Source organism: Mustela lutreola, chromosome 4, assembly GCF_030435805.1.
Source record: "Mustela lutreola isolate mMusLut2 chromosome 4, mMusLut2.pri, whole genome shotgun sequence".
NCBI classification, from domain to species: Eukaryota; Metazoa; Chordata; class Mammalia; order Carnivora; family Mustelidae; genus Mustela; species Mustela lutreola.
The window spans coordinates 1696876-1717150 of NC_081293.1; the positions used below are offsets into that span (position 1 = coordinate 1696876).

Here is a 20275-nt window from a genome sequence, read left to right on the forward strand (position 1 = left end):
GCTTCAAACAGGCCCTTGAAGAGGTCCACATTAGCCTGCTGGAAGATGCCTGCTCCGGAACCCTAGTCAGGCTGTGACCATCAAGATCAAGACACTGGGACCCCCTGTGCATGCACGGACAGATATATGCACATGAATTAAGGGCTTGGGCTGAATAGTAACAGCCTCTAATCTGTAGAGCTTTCTGATTTTAGGTGAGAAAAAACAAAATCTTGCCAGTACTTTTGCATCAAAGAGAAAGCTAAACTTGCTAATTGAAAACTGGTTTGCATGGAGGAAAGTATGGGGATGCCAGCTATGTAAATTAGCATATGCCCGGATCTACAAGAAATCGTGCCAGGCCAGGAGGAAATTAAGCAAATTAGGACGAACACACAAGGCTAGAAGCAAACGGAATGCACCCTGCTGCCCTAGGTGGTCTCAGAGGGGGTGATCGGCAGACCAGTTCAGAGGTGATGAGATAAGGCGTTTGGGGAGTCCCAGCTGTCCTGTGGGTGTAGGCGGGTGGTGGTGTTACGCTGTCCGTCCAGGTCAGGGGGAGCTTTTCATACATGCCCTTGAATGCATACACCCTAATTCGGTCCCCCCTTTCTGCTTTCGGGGGCAAGAAGCCTCTTCATCCAATGCTGCAGAGAAGCACAGGCCCCCCCAACTGGCGCTGGGCTGCTCCGGCTCAGCGACCTAAGCAGCAGATTGTCTCACGAGCCGCCCCGGGCTGGGCTAGGTCTCAGAGCCGCTGCTGCCGGCCGGGATCACACCGAGGTGAAGGGGACCCGGCTCCGAGGAACCTGGGTCTGCGGCTCGAGGTGGGCCCGAGCGGCTGGGACGCGCCGCCTGGCGGTGACTGCGTGTCACTGGCGCTGTACCTGCTCCCTCCGCCGGCGGGGGCTGTGCTTTGGGCTGAGCGAGGGTCCTGGGAGGGAGGGGTCCGTCCTCAGTCCCAGGCAGCTCAGGGTGCCCAGCAGAAGCCGCTTGCCGTGGGTAAAGGAGGAGCACAGTCCTGTGCCCGGGAGAGTCTAGGACCAGCTCCTAGTGCGATCATGGGGCCATCGTGTGCAAAGGCCCAGAGGCGGCCTGCCTGCTGCGTGCTGGTGGGGCGTGGAGTAGGGGCACCCGGGGCAGAGGACCTGCCGGCGGGTCAAGAAGTGTTGGGCAGATTTTCCCGAGACGGAATCTGACCGCGTCCAGTGGCGATGGACGCCCCCCTGGCGTCGGGTCTGCAGCCAGCATCCCCTCGAGGCCCTGAGACCTCGGCCCCGCTGAAGCCAGGCAGAGGGCGGCTGGCCCCGTGCCAGCCCGCGCCCCGGCCCCGCCCGGCGGCAGGACGTGCCCGGCTCCCGCGCCGCCGGCCCGGCCTCCGCTCGCCGCCGCGCTTGCATTCGGCTCCCGGGTCCGGCCGCGCTCGCCGCCCCTCCGTGCGCACCGTCCGCGCGAGCCAGCGGCCTCCCGCGCGGCACCGGAGCCGGGGGCGCGATCCGCGGGATCCCGGCCCGCGCGCCCGCGCCCCGGAGCCGCCCGCCCGCGCCGCCGCTGGGGTCCGGGCGGGGGCTGGGGGCGGCGGGCGCCCGGCGGCCGCGGGAGGAGGGAGGAGCGGACAGCGGCCGCCCGGAGTCGGGGGGCGCGCGGGCCCGGCCCGGCCGGGGAGGCGGCGGCGGCGGCGCGGGCGGGCCGCGCTCGGAGGGGCGGGCGGCGGGCGGGAGGAGGGGCTCCCCGCGCGGGGCAGGGGCGGAGCGAGCGGCCGCGCCGCGGAACCAAGTGAGTTGGCTCCGGAGCCCGCGCCGCCGCCGGCCCGCACCTCGGGCGCCCGCCGCCCCCGCCGCCCCCGCCGCCGCCGCCCGCGCGGGGATGCAGGATGCTGGTGGGCGCCAGGCTCCAGCGGCGGCGGCGGCAGCTGCAGCAGCAGCCCCGGCGGCGGCAGCCTCTCCTCTGGCCGATGAATGCAGACCCGCCGCCGCCGCCGCCGCCCTGGGTTTGGATGGTTCCCGGCTCGGCCGGGCTGCTCCGGCTGGGCGCCGGGGTCGCGCCCCCGCCCGTGCTGCTCGCCTCGGCGCAGCCCCCCGCCGGCCCGCTGCTCCCGGGGCTGCCCGGCTGGCAAGCCCCCGGCGAGCCCCTGCTGCCGCTGCTGCCGCTGCCCTCTGCGCCAGACCACGCCGCCGCCGCCGCCTCCGTGCACCACTACCCCTTGCTCCACGGGCAGGTAACGTGTCCCCGGCCCCGGGATCCGGGGGGGGGGGGTCGCCGGCTGCCCCCCCAGCCCCGCTCCGTCCCTCTGGGCGCGGCCCTCGCGTGGCCCCCCGGGCGGCCCTGGCCCTGCGGCTCGCGCCCTGCCCTCCCCGCGGCGGTGCTCGGCTCCTCGAGCCATCAGGGCGCAGCCTGGCAGCCATGCGTCGGCAACAAAGTTCATGCTTCGACGTCCCGCTCTGCCTCCCGGCAGTTTCGGCCGCACGTCCTCGCGGCCCCGGGCCGGGCGCTGGGGACTCCGCGCCCCGGGCGGGAGCTGGGACCGCCCTGGCCGCAACTTTCTCGGGGGCCGGGGTCGCTGTCCAGAGCGCGGTGCTGAAGTAGCGGCCGCTGGAGCCCCGCGTTGCAGCCGCGTTCTGTGGCTGACGAATCGCCGGGAAGTTAATACTTTTACAGTCTCTGCCAGACTTGAAAAGCAAGCTGGGAATCAGTAGCTATTTCTGATTCTGATCTGGGCCCCCCCCCCTTTTTTTCTTTTTCTTTCTTTCTTTTTTTTTTAAATTTTACAATAGACTCAGAACAATGCTTAAGAGAATTCAAACCAATGGGAGCCGGCAAGGAAATCCTGTCTTTAATACTGAGAAATATTGCCGGCGATTTTCCCTTCCACCTAGGTCAGCCTGAGTCCACTAAATTAGCTAATGCCATATTGCACTCTAGAAGAGTTTGGGGTTTAAAACGTGGTATTAAAAAGAAAAAGTGACTGTACCTTTGATTAATGGTGCCACAGAGCAGGGCAGGCTGGTTTTGGCAAGACCCATTGTTTGCTGTCTAACATGCAGATGCATTTAAATCAGGGAATAACATGTATTTTATTCCCAAGATTGTCCTCATTAGCATATTCAAATGAGTGGTGTGTTAGAATACAGCATTTAATTAATTTAATTCCAATATTATCTCGTGAGCTTTTCTAAAAAATGTTGTTAAAGTCCTCCTAAATTGGTCTTCAGACTTAAGGATACATCACATATAAGGTGCCGGGTATCACGTTCTGATATGTGATGCAGTTCGTATTGGGTTTTATCGAATAAACGTCGGTAGCTTTTCCCATGTTTTGAAAAGGTTGTTATATCAGAGTCCTACCACTAGAGGTATATAATGTCAAGGAACTACAGTTTTTTTTTTCAGTAGGGAACACTGCATTTGTGTGTGTGTGTGTGTGTGTGTGTGTGTGTGTGTGTATTTAAACAGAAAAATCTAAAAAAACTTATCTCTTAAATATTTTGTGCTACATATTTTCTGTTCAATAACAATATTTAGAGCCAGAAGAATATTTTCACATTAACAGGAAGATCAAAGAAGCTTTTACAATTTTAAAACAAATAAATATCAAAGTGTTCCATACCATCAAACAATAATCTTATTAGTTCTCCACTGATGACGACTCAGTTATTTAAATTAGAGAGACTATCTCCTAAATGTCTGCTCCCCCTCCAATGTTGCTGTTCTGTTCTGTGCATCGGGATCTTCAGTTGTCTGATAAGCTCACTTATATTTTCTCTGCCTTGGAGTGTATTTGCATTTGTGAACCTTGGGAAACTTTGAATCCTAACCCCTGAGATAATTTTATTTTGAAACTATTAGTTGTGTTGGTTTTTCAATGATAAGTGTAATTAATACAAGAATTTGTGTTGAAAGCATTATCATAAAATAGAGCTTCCTACTTGCTTGTGAAAAGAATTCCAGAATTATAGAAGGAATACCCAGCATTTCATCTCTCCATTGTGGTTTCTCATTATCTCAGGGTAGAAACCCATTTCTTACCATATTCTCATGGCTTTGTGCTTAGAAATTCTTTCCCAGTATCGAAGAATGCAATGTTGGTGATGCTTTGTGATGATTCCAATATGAAAGCTTTAATACATTTTGAAAATTTGTGATTATTTATGGTTTTTCTTCACTCTTGAAAGGAGGAATTTCTCTCCTAATCGAATACATATATTTTAAAATTATTTTCTTAAAGCTGCTATGCTTTAACATCTTGTGGTACAAAGTAGCTGATAGGTTTAGGCTAACGAGCACTCCCTTGTGTTTTCTTGGGTTTCAGTGGCTGTGCGGTGGCTATTCTCCGTCCATAGGACTCTCTCCCTCTCCCACTGTGGAGTTGGTGCCCGTTTTCCCACACGTCTGCCCGTCTGCCCTTCCACCTCCTGTTGGGAAAAGTTGGATAGAAAAAAGGATACCCAATTGTAAGGTAAAATGCAAGTAGTTTAATTAGATGAATGGGCCATTAATTATTAATTTGTTGGGCATTTCCATAACAGCAGAAAACATTGTGTGTTTTCTAATTGCAATATCTAGGTCTAGAGATAAATCTTTTCAGAATAAGGTCAATCTGTTCAAAAACACCAGCAGAGGTGGGGGGTTCTTTTGTTTTAACTGAAAAATCTGGATTCCCTGGAGCCATGAAAAGTTTCTACTTCTGAATCAGAATCCACTTGAAAATTTTTTTTTCAGTTTTTAGATCTGTAAGCATTGATCAAAATATAGTCTTAAACATTGTATACTTTAAGTACAAATTTTATGAGGTTTTTCTTGCTGTTACTGCTTTAAGTGTTCATCTTTCTGATGATTTATGTTAGCTTTTGGATTCAAATTTAAGTGCCACACTGTGTTTACTTGAAAACTAAAGACAAGTAATATGGTGACTTTCCCACGGCACACTGTTTACCTCACTGAGGGATTCTTCCATTTGTAGACTGGCCGCTAGGCTCAATTAAGCACGTCAATGGTAGAAGACTGGCCCAGGAGACTTCATCTAGAAGGTGACTCTTGTCGGCACCATGGATCTTCAGGGTTTAGGATGATGCCTTTAGAGGGTCCCACTTACAGAATCCCCAGTATTTGATCAATGTCAGAAAGAGAACTATTTTACAGCAGGGTTTAGCTTTTATCATGTGTCTTTTCTTACGTGTTATGCTCGCTTTATTTTTGGACAGATCTTTTTTAATAATTCCTTTGCTCTGGACTCAACGTGGATATATCCTGAGGAGTCAAGGTTGTTCCGTGGGCATGAAAAGCCTCATCTGTTGGCGAACCAAGTCGCCCTGTCTCTATCCAGACCAGCTCCTGCCTCCTGGTCTCTTCCCACGGGGCTGTTAGCACCTCCGCTAATACCAGGTTGGTGCCCCAAATACATATTATTTTTGGTTTCTGCTTTAGTCATAAGTTAGTTTTAGGTATGAAAACTATATTTGTCATTTTAGCAAAATGATTATTTCATGTTGTAACTTTTTTTCATGAACATGATTCTTTTTTATAAAGAAATCGGGTGTTGAGTAGTTTTTTCGTTGTGTTTTTAGACTGTGGAATCTGTTTTTAAGATCAAGGTATGGCTGAGGGGATTTTGATAGAACCCCAGTTCTCAGTGCTCAGTTTTTAGGCTCGGGCTGAGTCTTCTGCTCTTAATAGGAGTACTAATGGATCAGACAGGTCATTGCCCGCACGTTCCTCGTGTGGCATAGGGCTCATGTAGCCAAGCTCCCTGGTCTGCAGGGCGGGGGCACCTGAAAGATGTTTGTGAGTTTTGCCTGCATGCTGGGGGTGATATTGGGAAGGACCTATAAAAATACACTGTTTAGAAGATGGATTTTGTTCTATCTTTGGAGCCTAGTGGCCTGAAAGAACATTTGTCCTGGAACAGACTCTCATGAAATAATCTCTGGATGAAAGATTGTATAATAAACCTATGTAGCAACAGGAGAATAAAATCATCTTATGAATTTTTAAATTGATTTTTAAAATCACCTTAACATAGATCATAGTATAAAAGCGAGCGTTGTCCATGCCAAGATGATCTTGCAACGCCTTCCATTATGGAATATTTTATGACTTCAGAATTACATTATCTTCCTGTAATCTCCTACCTACCAAGCTTTTCTCAATGTGCGTCTGTAAAATTCAGTAACAAGGATGTGTTCCTGTGGATAACACCGTGCCAGTTTAGGACATGTATTTATCTCCTTCTCCCTCTGCCTACCTTGCATGTTCTAGTTTGGAAGAGACCTTGTTTAGTAATAAATCAGGAGGAACAGCTCAACTATTCGTGTTTGTCACAGGCTTTGATAGTTCTTGACTGAAACTTGCCTTCTGTCCTTGCAGTGGTGCATTACTGAGTCATTAAAATCTGCATACATATCACGCATACATTTATAAACATTTTAGGCTAAGATGGTCCTGTTTCCTATTTAATTCAATGACCATACAGGATGATCAGATTACACGTATCACGTAAGGACTCCATGACTTCAGATGGCTCACGTACCATCCTTGAGTATCACAGAGACATTTCTCGGTATACCTGCTCCTCTTTTTAGAAAACCCTTACTATGGGGACACCCGGGGGGCTCAGTCGTTAAGAGTCTGCCCTTGGCTCAGGTCATGATCCCAGGGTCCTCTGATGAGCCCTACATTGGGCTCCCTGCTCCGCAGGAAGCACATTCTCCCTCTCCCACTGCCCCAGCTTGTGCTCCCTCTCTCACTGTGTCTCTTGCTGTCAAATAAATAAATACATAAATAAATCTTAAAAAAAGAAAACCTTTACTATGAACGTGTTAAATACATAGTTAAGGACGCTCGTGGCAACTAACAGATTTTCTCTCGTATGGATATTGTTTGTTGTGTGGCCAACATCTCATACTTTATTTAAAGCAGATTTATGCTCATTTTACCTTTGACTTTTGACTACTTTATTTTATTTTATTTTATTTTTTTTTTTTGTTTTTTTTTTTTAAAGATTTTATTTATTTATTTGACAGAGAGAAATCACAAGTAGATGGAGAGGCAGGCAGAGAGAGAGAGAGGGAAACAGGCTCCCTGCTGAGCAGAGAGCCCGATGCGGGACTCGATCCCAGGACCCTGAGATCATGACCTGAGCCGAAGGCAGCGGCTTAACCCACTGAGCCACCCAGGCGCCCTTGACTACTTTATTTTAAAGGGCATGTTCTAGTTGATAATAGAATGGTTGATAATAGAATAATCACTCTGACCTGGTCCACTATCTGAAAAATCTCTGCTTCTGTTTTTCCTGGTTTTGTTTTTGTTTTTGAACTTATAACCCATAAGAATATAAGACTTACATTTTTACTTGTCTTTTGGAGAGAAATGTGTCTGTCCCTAGAGGTAATTTAATAACAGTTAAATGCATGTGTTTGAGATGGGAGTTTTCAAACTTTGTGAAAATTTTGAATTTTTAAATAAATTTCAGAATCTTTAGGAACTACTGTTGTGGAAAGCAGGTGTTAAATGCCCTGTGTACAAACAAGGTATTGAAGGGGTGGATTGTGTGTTACTAACTGCTTAACAGAGAAGCGGGGAAGAGAGCTCGTAACTGCAGAAGGCAAAGTCAGCTCCAGGTCAGCTAACAAAGACACATCGTTGTAGGTTCACCAGAGTTAAGAAAATAAAAATGCACTGAACCATGTTACAGGTCAAGTTCCGGAATACTGGTAAAAGTAATCATGAAGGGGCGCTTGGGCAGCCCAGCTGCTTGAGCAGTGGGCTCTTGATCTCAGCTCAGTCCACGATCTTGGGGTCATAAGATCAAGCACTGGGTCAGGCCCCCTGCTGGGCACAGAAACTGCTTAGGATTCTCCCTCTCTCTGGCCTCTCCCACCCCCACCACCTGCTCACCCACTCAGGATCTTTCTCTCTCTCTCTTTCAAAAATTGCTATTAAATTTTTTATCCTATTATAGATCAATAAATTTAGATATTACATTTATTTTTGTTATATAGTTATACATTTAAAATATAAAACATTGCATATCTTCTATTAATATATCATGTACAAATATGACATATAGTTGATTTTTAAGTTCATCAACCTTGTTATACACTGTTCTATTTGTAAGTCAATGGTTTTATATGATAGATATGTTTTATTGATCTGATTTCAATTAATCAAAGGAACACCATCAGAACTCCGAAAGAAACAGAAGAATGAGTCAAACCCCCTCATTTTAAATAGGTCTAGTGAGCGAAGCTCATTTTCCTTTCTTGGGTGGGTAGTAATTTTGTGTAATAATCACTTTGGGAGTCATGTTTTGTATGCAGGACAAGGTCAATATGTGCCATGAGCTCCAAAGATAAGACATAGATAGCAGCTTTGTTTGACTAATTGCGCCGTTCATTGAACTGGATTAGACATTGAAACAGGCAGGGATGGCGGTGTTGGGTGGCCTTGGAGACTTGTGTTAATATCTCACAACCTGATGTGTTGTTGGGTAGCTGAGTGCACAGCAACAGGGTCTCATGTAATATTAGCATAGCTGTGAATTTAGATAAGTCATCTGAAGCCTAATAAATATTATAAAGGACCTTACTTCATTTTGATCTGTATTAGACTCACTTATATTGAAGGTACTAGGGCCGCTCTGCCATCATATGCAAATCTGAGAGAAGCACATTGGCTGCTTTCCATCCTGGAACCTAATGGTTTATATCATACTCTTGCTTCATTCCCTGGACCACGCTCCTGCCAGCCATGCAGGGTGCTGGGAGGGAGGTCATGCTCCAGTGGGGAACAGGCAAGTCAGAAGATGAGATCATGCAACATGGATCTTGTATGCTCACTGTGGACCTTTGAGGAGGTCTCGGGATGGGGATCATCAGGAGAGGGCCCACCCCCGGGGGGGAGGTGATGACACCTGACACACATCTCCAAGACTTAGCAGAACTTGGATAGGGCAGGAGAGGGAATGGGGTTCCAAACGAAGGGCATAGAATGTGCCAAGAGACAAACACATGAGAAATGTGTCTGGTCATCACACGTGGCTGAGTGTGGCCACACCACAGAAGAAGACAGAGAGGGGCAGGGAGCAAGGAAGGGGCAGCAGTTGTGAGCCCCATGATCCCACTGGACTGGGTGGTGTGTAAGCCCCGGCTCTTTACAGGGTGCTGTGGAATTTTCCCTCTTTCCTTGGCTCGGGATCCTTTGTTCCTTCAGCAAAGTGAAGCAGACACAGAGAAGACAGAGCATTTTTCTCATTGAAAAGTAAATCCAAGCATTTTAAAAATATGCAAAGTTACAGCTGTACTAGAAACTTAAGTCTCTAATGAATAATTTAGCGGCTTTTTAAGGAATTATCCCTAATTACAGTGTGAATGGGTTGAATTGAGAAATAAGCCAGGACTCATTCATTCCCAGATCTAGGAAATTGATTCAAGGCAAGACTGCTGGGGAGGAGAGTCAGTGGGCCGCCCGCACAGACACACTCTTCTCTTGAGGAGCTCCCCCACACTTAGGTCGGTGTCTTTGCTTTCTCTCTTCCACCGACATCCCCTTTCTCTCATGCAGCAGGCGGGGAGCCCATCTTTCCAGGGAGGAGAAGGGTTGCACCACATCTTAGGACACAAGGATGATAGCAAGCAGAAGAGGAGACAGGGCCGGTGTGGGAACCATGCTTCCTCTGGAATCTCTGTTCCGTACTTGTAAAAAGGAGAACTTCTGGGTCCCTCAGGTGCTCAGAAAGAAAATTACTTAGATTCAGAGTGTCAAGCAAAGGGAGGTTCTGTCCAGTAAAGATGTATGAAATAGTAGTTTGGTGTAACGTGGAGATTTGTCTAAAAGTTGTCTGTACAACCTTGCCCTTTAGCTTAAAATCAAAGAACCTGATTCTACCAACACCTTGGTGGAAAAAAAGTCAAACTGACCTCATTCAAAGATGACCAGTGAGAGAGAGAGAGAGAGAGAAAGCTGATGGAAGATGGGGTGGGGAGCCTAATCATATTCTGCTCCATAAAAGATTCTTTTATTCAAAAGATGTGGAAGAGAAACTAACCTAGGAACAGGTTCTTGCATGGGAACTGATAAATATTTTGGATAAATTAACATTCGGTTTACCTTATTAGAAAAAAAAAAGAGTGTTATAGAAAAGCAGCAAAAAATAAGATCAAAAGAGAGCAGCCAAGATGCAAAGTCATGCAGAAAGATAGTCAGATGCGAGAAGAGAATGCAAGGGAACTTTTGAACGCTGGCAATTAAAATCCTTAAAGAGAAGAGCTGATTCTGGATGTAATGATGGAAGACAGTGCAGGAAGAGTCTCAAGCATGCGTTTCTGGAACAAGAGATGAGGATGATGAGATGAGGTGATACGTAAAATAGAAAGCAAACAGCACATCGATTTGTCTCCGGCCTCCATGCAACACCGAGAGCAGCAGGGGTGTGCAGTGTGGCTGCACCATGTGTCTTACCCACTATGTCCTGATGAACTGTATGCATGAGAGGGAGAGGCACCGCTTGACCCAGAAGCGGACGTAGCTTCATGTCATTCTTCAGCACCAGACACCGTTAGTTGGTGGGGGAGCTTTTGAGAATTATGAGGACAAAAGTCTGTGATTGAAGAAATGTATTCCAACAGGGAAGTCAGACACATGCATCAGTAAGGGAAACATGTTCTCAAATGAGCAACAGATCAGCTTTGTCACACCAAAGTTTTCGCCTCAAATTCTCCAGGGAATGTTATTTTTCTTCTGGCTGCATTATGCTACATCTCCGCATTGTTTCTCCTGTGGGTTTTGCCTCGTCTTTTGTTTTAAGCTCAGGTTCACTATTGAAAGGCACAGTCTCTGCCTTTGCCTCTTAAAGATGTAGTTGAGCATATTTATGTCTGCTTTCCTGTTTTTTTTTAATTTCTTCTGTTATATTATTGTATCTTGTTTCTAATGGTATCTTGTAATTCCTTTATTTTTATTATTTTTAAAGTTTTTATTTTAGTCTTATTTAACATACAGTATAATATTAGTTTCAGGTGTACAATGTAGTGATTCAATGCTTCCATACAGCGCCTGGTGTTCTAAAGACAAGTGCACCCCTTTAACCCCATCACAATTAACCCATTCCCCCCACCCCTCTGGTGACCATCAGTGTGTTCTCTGTAAGTCCTTTCTTTTAATCTGTTTTTATTCTTTTGCTGTTCCATTTATGTTTTGACTTTGTCTACTTTTATATGGTTATGTGGGATGTGCTGGTCCTCTTTTCTCAAGCAGTCACCAGTTAAATTTTAAAAAGCAGACTTGATCTTACATTTCCTCTGATTTCCAAATCAGGACAGCACCAACACTTTAGAAAATCATGACACTTTAGAATCCTTTTATAGAATATGAGAAATTTGGGAAAAGTTTATATCATAAAAATGTATAGTCTCTCTTTAATTTCCTCCACCAACTGAGAAATTAATCTAAAGCAAAAACTAAGAATGGGGCTAGTCAGGTTTCAGAATATCTGTAATTATAAATAATCTGCCTTGTCACATAGAATACTTTTTAATTTCGTTACAGGAGTAGGTGAATAATTCTAAGCAATATTCTTGATGAGAAGGAATTACAATAATAATTATAATCTGAATGGACAACCCCAAAATGTACTGATATAACTGGGGAGAAGAGAAATGAGAAACATGAGCACAAACTCAAAATCCCTCAACTTTTTTAAAAGAAGCAGAAACATTAGGAAATTCTTATACTTAAAGCCCCAATAAGAAGGTTATCTGGGTCTGAGACTGGACCAGGCCTGCTGTCCACTAAGCAGATGAATGAGAGCAACAGCCATTTGCTGGTGTTGCAGGGCAAGACACGGAGAGTGACCCTTACTTGTGATGCAGAAATAGGAGGGTGGCTGCAAACTGAAGGAGGGGAGCACAAATATTAAGAAAGTCTGTCAGATACCCCAGAACCTCCCCAAGCAGAAGTCATCATTAAAGGGGTTTGAAGCCTATAGGGTGTTACAGGCTACTGCAGCAATGAAGTCCAAATCCAGGTCAGCACTCAAATATATGGACATACCTCCTTTACTAGCAGCTTCACAGAAGAAAAGGGGTGCCCATTTATAGGAGTAAATCCTATTCATTGCACCCTCTATTGTTCTACTCATCACGTATGGCATTCAACTAAAAAGTTATAAGACACACAAACAAAGCAAGAGATGATAAATCATAATCAAGAGATAAAATAAGCAACAGAACCAGATCCTCAGATGACACAGATACTGAACTATCAGATAGAGACATTGAATTACTATGATTAATATCTTCATGAATTAATAGGAAAGGAGGGAAAACTACATAAATAGATGGAGAATTTCATCACAGATATGGAAAATATAAGAAAAAATCAATCTGAAAAAAGCATGGTATGAGAAATTAAGAATTACTTCAATGGATTCATGAGTAGATGTGATACATCCAAGGAAGGGATGAGTGAACTTAAGATAGGTCATTAGAAATTGCTGAAATTGTAACACAAAGATAAAACAGGTGAAAAAAATAAATAGAGGATACTTTCTCAGCACTATGACATTTATAACAAATGGTTTAATATACATATAACTGAAGTCTGAGAAGGAGAGAAAATATGGCAGAAAAAATATTTGAAGAAATAATGACCAGAAGAGATAAAAAAAAAAAAAATTACGAAACTGATCAAAACATGACTCCAAATTCAGCAAGCTCCCAGGACTGAAAACTAGACAAATCAAAGATTAAAAATAAATCTTGAAGACAGCTAAAGGAAAAAAACCACACCACATATATAGAAACAAATCTTAAAATTGCAAGAGTTTTACTGTCAGAACCTATAGAAGCCGGAAGGCACCAAAGGACATTTTTAAAAGACTGAAATAAAAATATTGTAGCAACAAAAACAGCACTCAAAAATAAGGTGAAATGAATATTTTTTCCAAACAAACTAAAGCTGAAGAGAATTCATTGTCAGCCTGTATTCAAGAAATTATAAGGAAGCTTATCAAGCAGAAGTTATATAATCGGAGGGAGAAGCTAACTGTGCAAGAAGAAACACAGAGTTCTAGAGATAAGCTACGGTAAGGTAAACGTAAGTTGTCCTTTTTTAATTGCTCCAAAAGATAACTAACTGTATAAGGAATAAGCAGTAGTGAAATAATAGATGTGTATCTCCAAGTAAAAATTAAAATATATGTCAGTAACCACAAATGATGGAAGGAGGAACAGGAAGTATGGAGCTGCAAGGCTATTAAACCGTAGAGTAAGTTTTATAATATTATTTGGAGGTGAATTCTGATAAAGTCAGTACATATTACAAAGCATAGAGTGAACTCTTAAAATTATTTAAAAAGTTGTAACTAATAAAACAATAGTGGAGATAAAATTAGAATCATAACAAATGACACAAAAGCAGGCTGGAAAAGAAAGAAAAGGATCAAAGTACAGATGGAACAAATATTTTAAAAAATAGCAACCACGAGCACCTGGGTGGCTCAGTGGGTTAAAGCCTCTGCCTTTGGCTCAGGTCATGATCTCAGGGTGCTGGGATCGAGCCCCGCATCGGACTTTCTGCTCAGCGGGGATCCTGCTTCCTCCTCTCTCTCTGCCTGCCTCTCTGCCTACTTGTGATCTCTGTCTGTCAAATAAGTAAATACAATCTTTTAAAAAAATAGCAACCACAAGATGGTAGATTTAAGTACAAAGGTTTAAGCTCCCCAATTAAAGGCAGATATTCATCCTCAAATATATGATTTTCTCAAGAAAATCATTGAAAGGGTGCCTGGGTGGCTCAGTGGGTTAAGCCTCTGCTTTCGGCTCAAGTCATGATCTCAGGGTCCTGGGGTTGAACCCCATTTGGGGCTCCCTCCTCGAGAGGAAGCCTGCTTCTCCCTCTCTCTCTGCCAGCCACTCTGCCTACCTGTGCTCATTCTCTCTGTCAAATAAATAACTAAAATCTTAAATAAAAAGAAACTCATTTAAAAAATACAGAAGTAGAATAGATAAAAGTAAGAACATAGAAATACACAGCAAATACAGATCAGAAGTAGGTGGGGTATTCGTATTAGGCAGATTGGAATTCAGAACATGAACTATTGCCATAACCACCAAAACATACTTAAGAGCATACGAGGAGGCATAACAATGCTAACAGATGCGTCTGCATCTGTGAGAGAACTTCCATATGCCCGAAACAAGGATGGGTTGAATTGAACAAAAAGAGACACGAGGGCAGTTGGAGATGCTGGCAGTCATCACTCAGGATTCCACAGAGCAGGAAGGCCAAGAATCAGTGACACGGAGCACACTTACACAACACTGTCCACCAACTCGGGTCAACGAACACTTATAGAACGCTCTCCCTACCGGTGGCATGTGTGTTTTTTGTGTGCATATGGGGGATGCACCTAGGTCAATCATACTCTTAGCCAGAAAACAAGTCAACAGCTTTTAATTAAATAATAAAAGATATAAAATTTGTTCTTCTGCCACAATATCATTAATTTGGGGGTCCCTACCTGAAAACAAGTCCAGAGAATTTTCAAATATCTGGAAATTAAATGAAAACCTGACAAGTAATGTGTAGCTGAAAGAGGAAGTGAGAGGAAATTTAAAAATATTTAGAATCGAATGTAAGTGAAAGTCAATTTTAAAACTGCCTGTGAAACATAGCTTAAGCCATATTTGGACAGAAATGTATAGCATTAAAACTCCTATATTGAAAAACAAGACATTCTCAACAAAATACTAGCAAATTGAATTCAACACATCAAAGGAAGCGGACGCCACAGTCAAGCAGGATCCATCGCTGGGACACAAGGATGGTTCAACGTCCGCCGAGTGGTAAGTACGATGCGTCGAGTGAAGAGACGGAAGAACGGAAACCTGTGACCCTCCTAACAGGGGCAGGAGAAGCACAACATACAACGTCCTCTCACGACCGAAGGGCTGGATGAGCGGAGGACAGAAGGAACACCCCTCAACATAATTAAGGCCTGTGTGACCAACCAGCAGCAAACACCACACTCCGGAGTGAAAGGCTGAAGGCTTTTCCCCTAAGATCAGGAACAAAACAAAGGTGCCGGCTCTCACCGCCGCTATCCAACATAGTTCTGGATGTCGTAGCTGGAACCATCAGGCACGAGGAAAGAAAAAACACCCAGGTCGTAAAGCAAGGAGTAAAATTGTCTTTATTTGCAGATGAGGTGATCTTATACAGAGAGAATCCTAAGGACTAAGCCAAAATCTGTTGGAACTAATCAATAAATTCAGTAACGTCCCAGGATAAGAAATCAACAGAATCAGCAGCTCTTCTATTTCCTATAATATATGAAAAAAGAAATAAGGAAATCACGATTGCTTTTCACTATAGCAAACAAAACAAAACAAAACAAAAAACATAAAATACTTAGAAATAAGTTTAACCAAAGAAATGAAAGATCCGTACTCTGGAAACTACAGGACTTTGATGGAGGAGATTGGAGAAGACACAACAAATGGAAAAACATGCATCTGTGTTCATGGATCAGAAGAATTACCCAAAGCCTTACATAGATTCAGTGCAATGTCCATCAAAATTCCAATGGCATTTTCCACAGAAATAGAAAAGATCCTAAAATATTTATGGAACCAGGAAAGACCCTGACTGGCCAAGCAGTCCCGAGAAAGAAAGAACAAACCTGGAGGCACCACAGGTCCTGATTTCAAACTATAATACAAGCTACAGTAATCACAACGGCACGGTACTGGCATCAAAATAGACTTTGGAAAGCCCCAAAACGAACTCTTGCATACATGGTAAACTAGCATTTGACGAGGGAGCAAGAATATTAGTGAGGAAGAGATAGTCTCTTCAATAAATGGCGCTGGGAAAAGTGAAAATTTCATAATATATAAACAGGCAGAAAAGTGAAATTTCATAATATATAAATGTTGAATTACTCTGTCTTATATCTGAAACTGTTCTAATGTTGTATGTCGACTATAGTTCAATCGAAAAGATAAAATTGGACCTCTGTTTTACAACGCTCAAAAATGAAAAAGACTTAAGCATGAGACCTCAAACTGTAAAACCCCTTGATGAAAACAAAGAAAAAAACTCCTCGATGATGGTCTTGGCAACAAGCTTTTAGATACAACACAAAAGCATGAGCAACAAAAGCAAAAATTAAAAAGTGAGACTACATGAAACTTCAAAGATCCCGCATAGCAAAAGAAGGAGGAGGGAGAGCGATGCAGCAGCCCGTAGAATGAGAGCGAATATTCGCAAGCCAGACCTCGGTTAAGGGGTTAATATCCAAAATATATGAAGAACTCCTAAGTCAGTAACAACAACAACAAGCCATCTATTTTAAAAATGTGCAGAGGAACTAAATTAGACATTTTTTCCAAAGAAGACACGCAGATGACCAACAGACGTGCTCACCATCACTCGGCACCTGGGAAATGCAGATCAAGCCCACGATGAGACGTCACCTCGCACCTGTCAGAATGACCATGATCCGAAAGACAAGCACTCTCGGTGGGGATGTCATTGGTGCAGCCACGGAGCAAAACCTTCTAGAGCTCAACCCTACAATTAAAGGTAGAACTACCCTATGATCCAGCCGTCCACTTGTGGGCATACAGTCACGTGAACTGCAGTCCTGATCTCGAGGCAATACCTGCGCTCCCGTGTTTACTGCGGCGTTATTCACACTAGCCACGACACAGAAACAGTCTCAGTGTCTGTCTTGTCCCTCAGGTGGTAATACGCTCTAATACACTCACGCAGTAGCACTCGGCCGGGAGAAAGAAAGGAATCCTGTCCTTCCTGACAACACGACGGACCCTGAGCGCATTCTGTTCAGTGAGGTAAGTCAGATGCAGAAAGACAAGTACTGTCTGACCTCACTTCCACGCAGGATCTCTCAAAGCTGAACTCAGAGAAAGAGGAAATTGCTGTCCCCAAGGTTGGAGTGGGGGTTGGGCCGACGTTGGTCCAAGTGTACAAACCTGCGGCTGGCAGATGCGGCCTTCGGGGGTCGGAGGCACAACTACAGTCAGCAATGCTGCGTCATGCGCTTTACAGTGGCTCAGGAGCCAGACCTATATTTTCTCATCAAGAGAAGAAAAATGAAGAAAGGTCTGAAATCAATGATCTAAAGCTTCCACCTTAAAAATCTAGAAAGGAGAGAGAGCTAATTACCTGCAACTAGCAGACGGAAAAAATAGTGTTGAAAGAGCAGACGTCAAAGAAACGGGAAACAGGAAAATACAGAGAAAATCAACGAAACCACTTTCTTCCTCCGTTTCCTGCTTCCTCCCCCTCCTTTTCCTTCACTGACGAACCCCTGGCTACAGAGAATAAGAGGAAAAAGAGGGGCGCCTGTGTGGCTCAGTCAGGTGAGCATCTGACTCCGTCTCTGCTCAGGTCTTGATCGCAGGGTTGTGAGTTCACAGCCCACACTGGGCTCTACCCTGGGCGTGGAGCCTACCTAAAAAATGAAAAAAGAGGGACAACACCAATTATTAATATCAGGAATCAGATGAGAAATGTCACTATAGATCTCATTATAAAAATGAAACAGGAAAATATTACTACTTCCTAACAATAAGCTCAACAGCTTAGATGATGGAGACAAATCATTTGTGAGTCACAGCTACCTGTGCTCACTCAACAAGTAGAAAACACAATAGAACCATATATGTCAGAAATATTGAATTCTTAATTTTAATCTTTCCGAGAGAGAACACTCCAGACCCAGACAGCATCAGTGGAGTTCTACCAAATATTTAAGGAAGAAATGATACCAAATTAAAGTAACCTTGTTTGAAAATAAAAGGAGGAATAACAATGCCCGATATTAATTTACTTATTCATTCATTATTCATTCATTCACTCACCATTCCTCTGATTTGATAACCAACGAGTGCAAAGAGACAATTACAGACCAATATACTTCATAAACCGAGATGCAGATGCCTTCAACATGATGGTAACAATATATAAAACTGATAATACATCATGACCAAGCAGGGCTCTTTCTAGGAAATCAATGCTGGGTCCACATTAGCAAATCAATGTTATTTACTTTATCAAAAAGATAAAGAAGAAAAGCAATATGGTCATTTCAATAGATGCAGAAAATGCATTCATCAAACTCAACATCTATTCAGATTTAAAAAATAACAAACGAAGCTCTAAGTCAACTAAGAATTTTTTTTGTAATATTTTAAAATTATTTGAGAGAGAGCAAGACGGAATAGAAGCAGGGGGAGTGGCAGAGGGAGAGGGAGAAGCTCCCACTGAGCTGGGAGCAAAGTATGGGGATTGATCTCAGGACCCCGGGATCATGACCTGAGCCAAAGGCAGACACTTAACCAACTGAGCCCCCAGGTGCCCTCAAGTCAACTAAGAATTAAAGGGAATGTCTTCCAACTAAGAAAGGACAACCTTCAAAGAGTCACAGCCAGTGTTGTATTTAGTAGTGAATGTCTCGTGTTTTTTCCTCAAAGATGGAGAACAAGGCAAGTGTTTGTGCTCTTCCCGTTCCTGTGCGAAATCTTGCTAGAAGTCCTAACTTCTGGGTGGAGACAATGCAATAAGGCAGAAGGAACACATACAAAGTGCCGACAGTATACAGACAAAATGATTGTCCTACGACTATCCCAAAGAGTCTACGAAAAGCTACTAGTTCTCATGAGTGAGCTTAGCAAGTTGCTGGACACAAGGTTCATGTGAAAATTCAATTGTATTCCTGTAGTACTGCTGATGAACAACTGGAAATTAAAATAACATAGCAGTATCATTAAAGCATTCAAACCATGAAATATTTACAGGTTATCCTAACAAAACATCGGTCCTGAAAACCATGAGACATTGATTGGAGAAATCAAGGACATTAATAAATGGAGAGATATTTTATATCAATGGGCGAGAAGACTCCATGACGTTAAGATATCAGTTCTCTCCAAATTGATCTATAGTGTATGTCATCCTAAACAAAATCCCTGTGTGTTGAAATCGACAGGCTGGCTCTATCTGGGAAACTGGAGAAAGCAGAACAGCCACAGTAGTTTTGAACAAAAATGCAGAGGAATCATACATACCTGATTTGAATGCTTACGATAAAGCTACAGGAATGGAGGTGTTATATAATTGGCAAACCCATAGGAAGAAAGATCAATAGACATAGTAACAGACCTTCCAGAAATAGACACACACATAGATGGTTAATCTGTTTTTGACAAAGCTACAAGGCATTTAATAGAGAAAGTTTGCCTTTCCAATAAACGGTTTAGGAACAATTCATCTTTACAATAAACAAAGAGACCCTAAGCAATACCGTACATCATATACAAAAATTAACTGAAAATAGATTATAGACTTGATTGCAAGACAAAAAACCCTGGAACTTCTGAAAGAAAACATAAAAGAAAAAAATTTTAGCCTTGAACTAGGGAAAGACTTCCTCGTTAGGCACAAAAGCCTGAACCATAAAGGAAAATGTACTGATACATTGTACTTCATCAGAATTACCTGTTGTTCATTGAAAGGAATTTTAATAAAATGAAAAGAAAAATCACAAGGTCCTGCAGCCTGGTTACAGCCCATAGATAGATTAGCAAAACATATATCTGATAAAGAATTGATATCTGGAATATACAACGAACTCTTAGAAGTCAGTAATAAGAAGATGGGCAAAATATGTGAGCAGACACATCGCCAGCAAGGATATATGGGTGGTGGCTGAGCCCATGAAGACATGCTCAGCGCTCTCTACCATTAGGAAAATGCAGACTAAATCCATACTGAGACCCTCCCCTTCATATTAGAAGAGCTGTAATTGAAACCCTACACAGGTGGAGGCATGTACGTGGGGAGAGGTGGGGCAGCTTGCTGCTGGGAATGCGAAAGTTAGGATCACTTTGGAAATCAGTTTGGCAGTTTCTTGTAAACACACCCATGTCCTGTACCCCGTGATCTCATTGCTGGGTATTTACCCAAGAAAAACAAAGGCATGTCTACACGAAAACCTATACACAATTGCGCACACTGGCTTTCTTGGTGAGCAACAAACTTGGGGACAATCCACATACTCACTGATTGTTGAATGAATGACAAACCTGGGCACATCCAAATCATGGCCTGTGATCGGGATGGACCTCGGGTGCAAGGCGACCGAATCCCAAAGCCGTGACGCCAAGGGAAGTGCAGGATCAGACGCTTGTGCTGCATACGATGCGCTTTTCCGGACGTTCCAGGGAAAGCGACACTGCGGATCCAAAGCAGATCAGTGGTTTCCAGGGATTAGGGG

General features: G+C 43.9%; 1 protein-coding gene across 1 annotated transcript in view; it reads left to right on the forward strand.

Moving 5' to 3' along the window:
- Positions 1–1846: 1846 nt before the first annotated feature.
- Positions 1847–20275, forward strand: part of TCERG1L (transcription elongation regulator 1 like) — a 170570-nt gene continuing 152141 nt past the window's right edge. Inside the window, exons 1-3 of the mRNA XM_059172575.1 lie at positions 1847–2197; positions 4289–4435; positions 5181–5361. Of these exons, the coding sequence (XP_059028558.1) occupies positions 1853–2197; positions 4289–4435; positions 5181–5361 (673 nt within the window). The 5' untranslated portion in view covers positions 1847–1852. The remainder of the gene's footprint in view (positions 2198–4288; positions 4436–5180; positions 5362–20275) is intronic.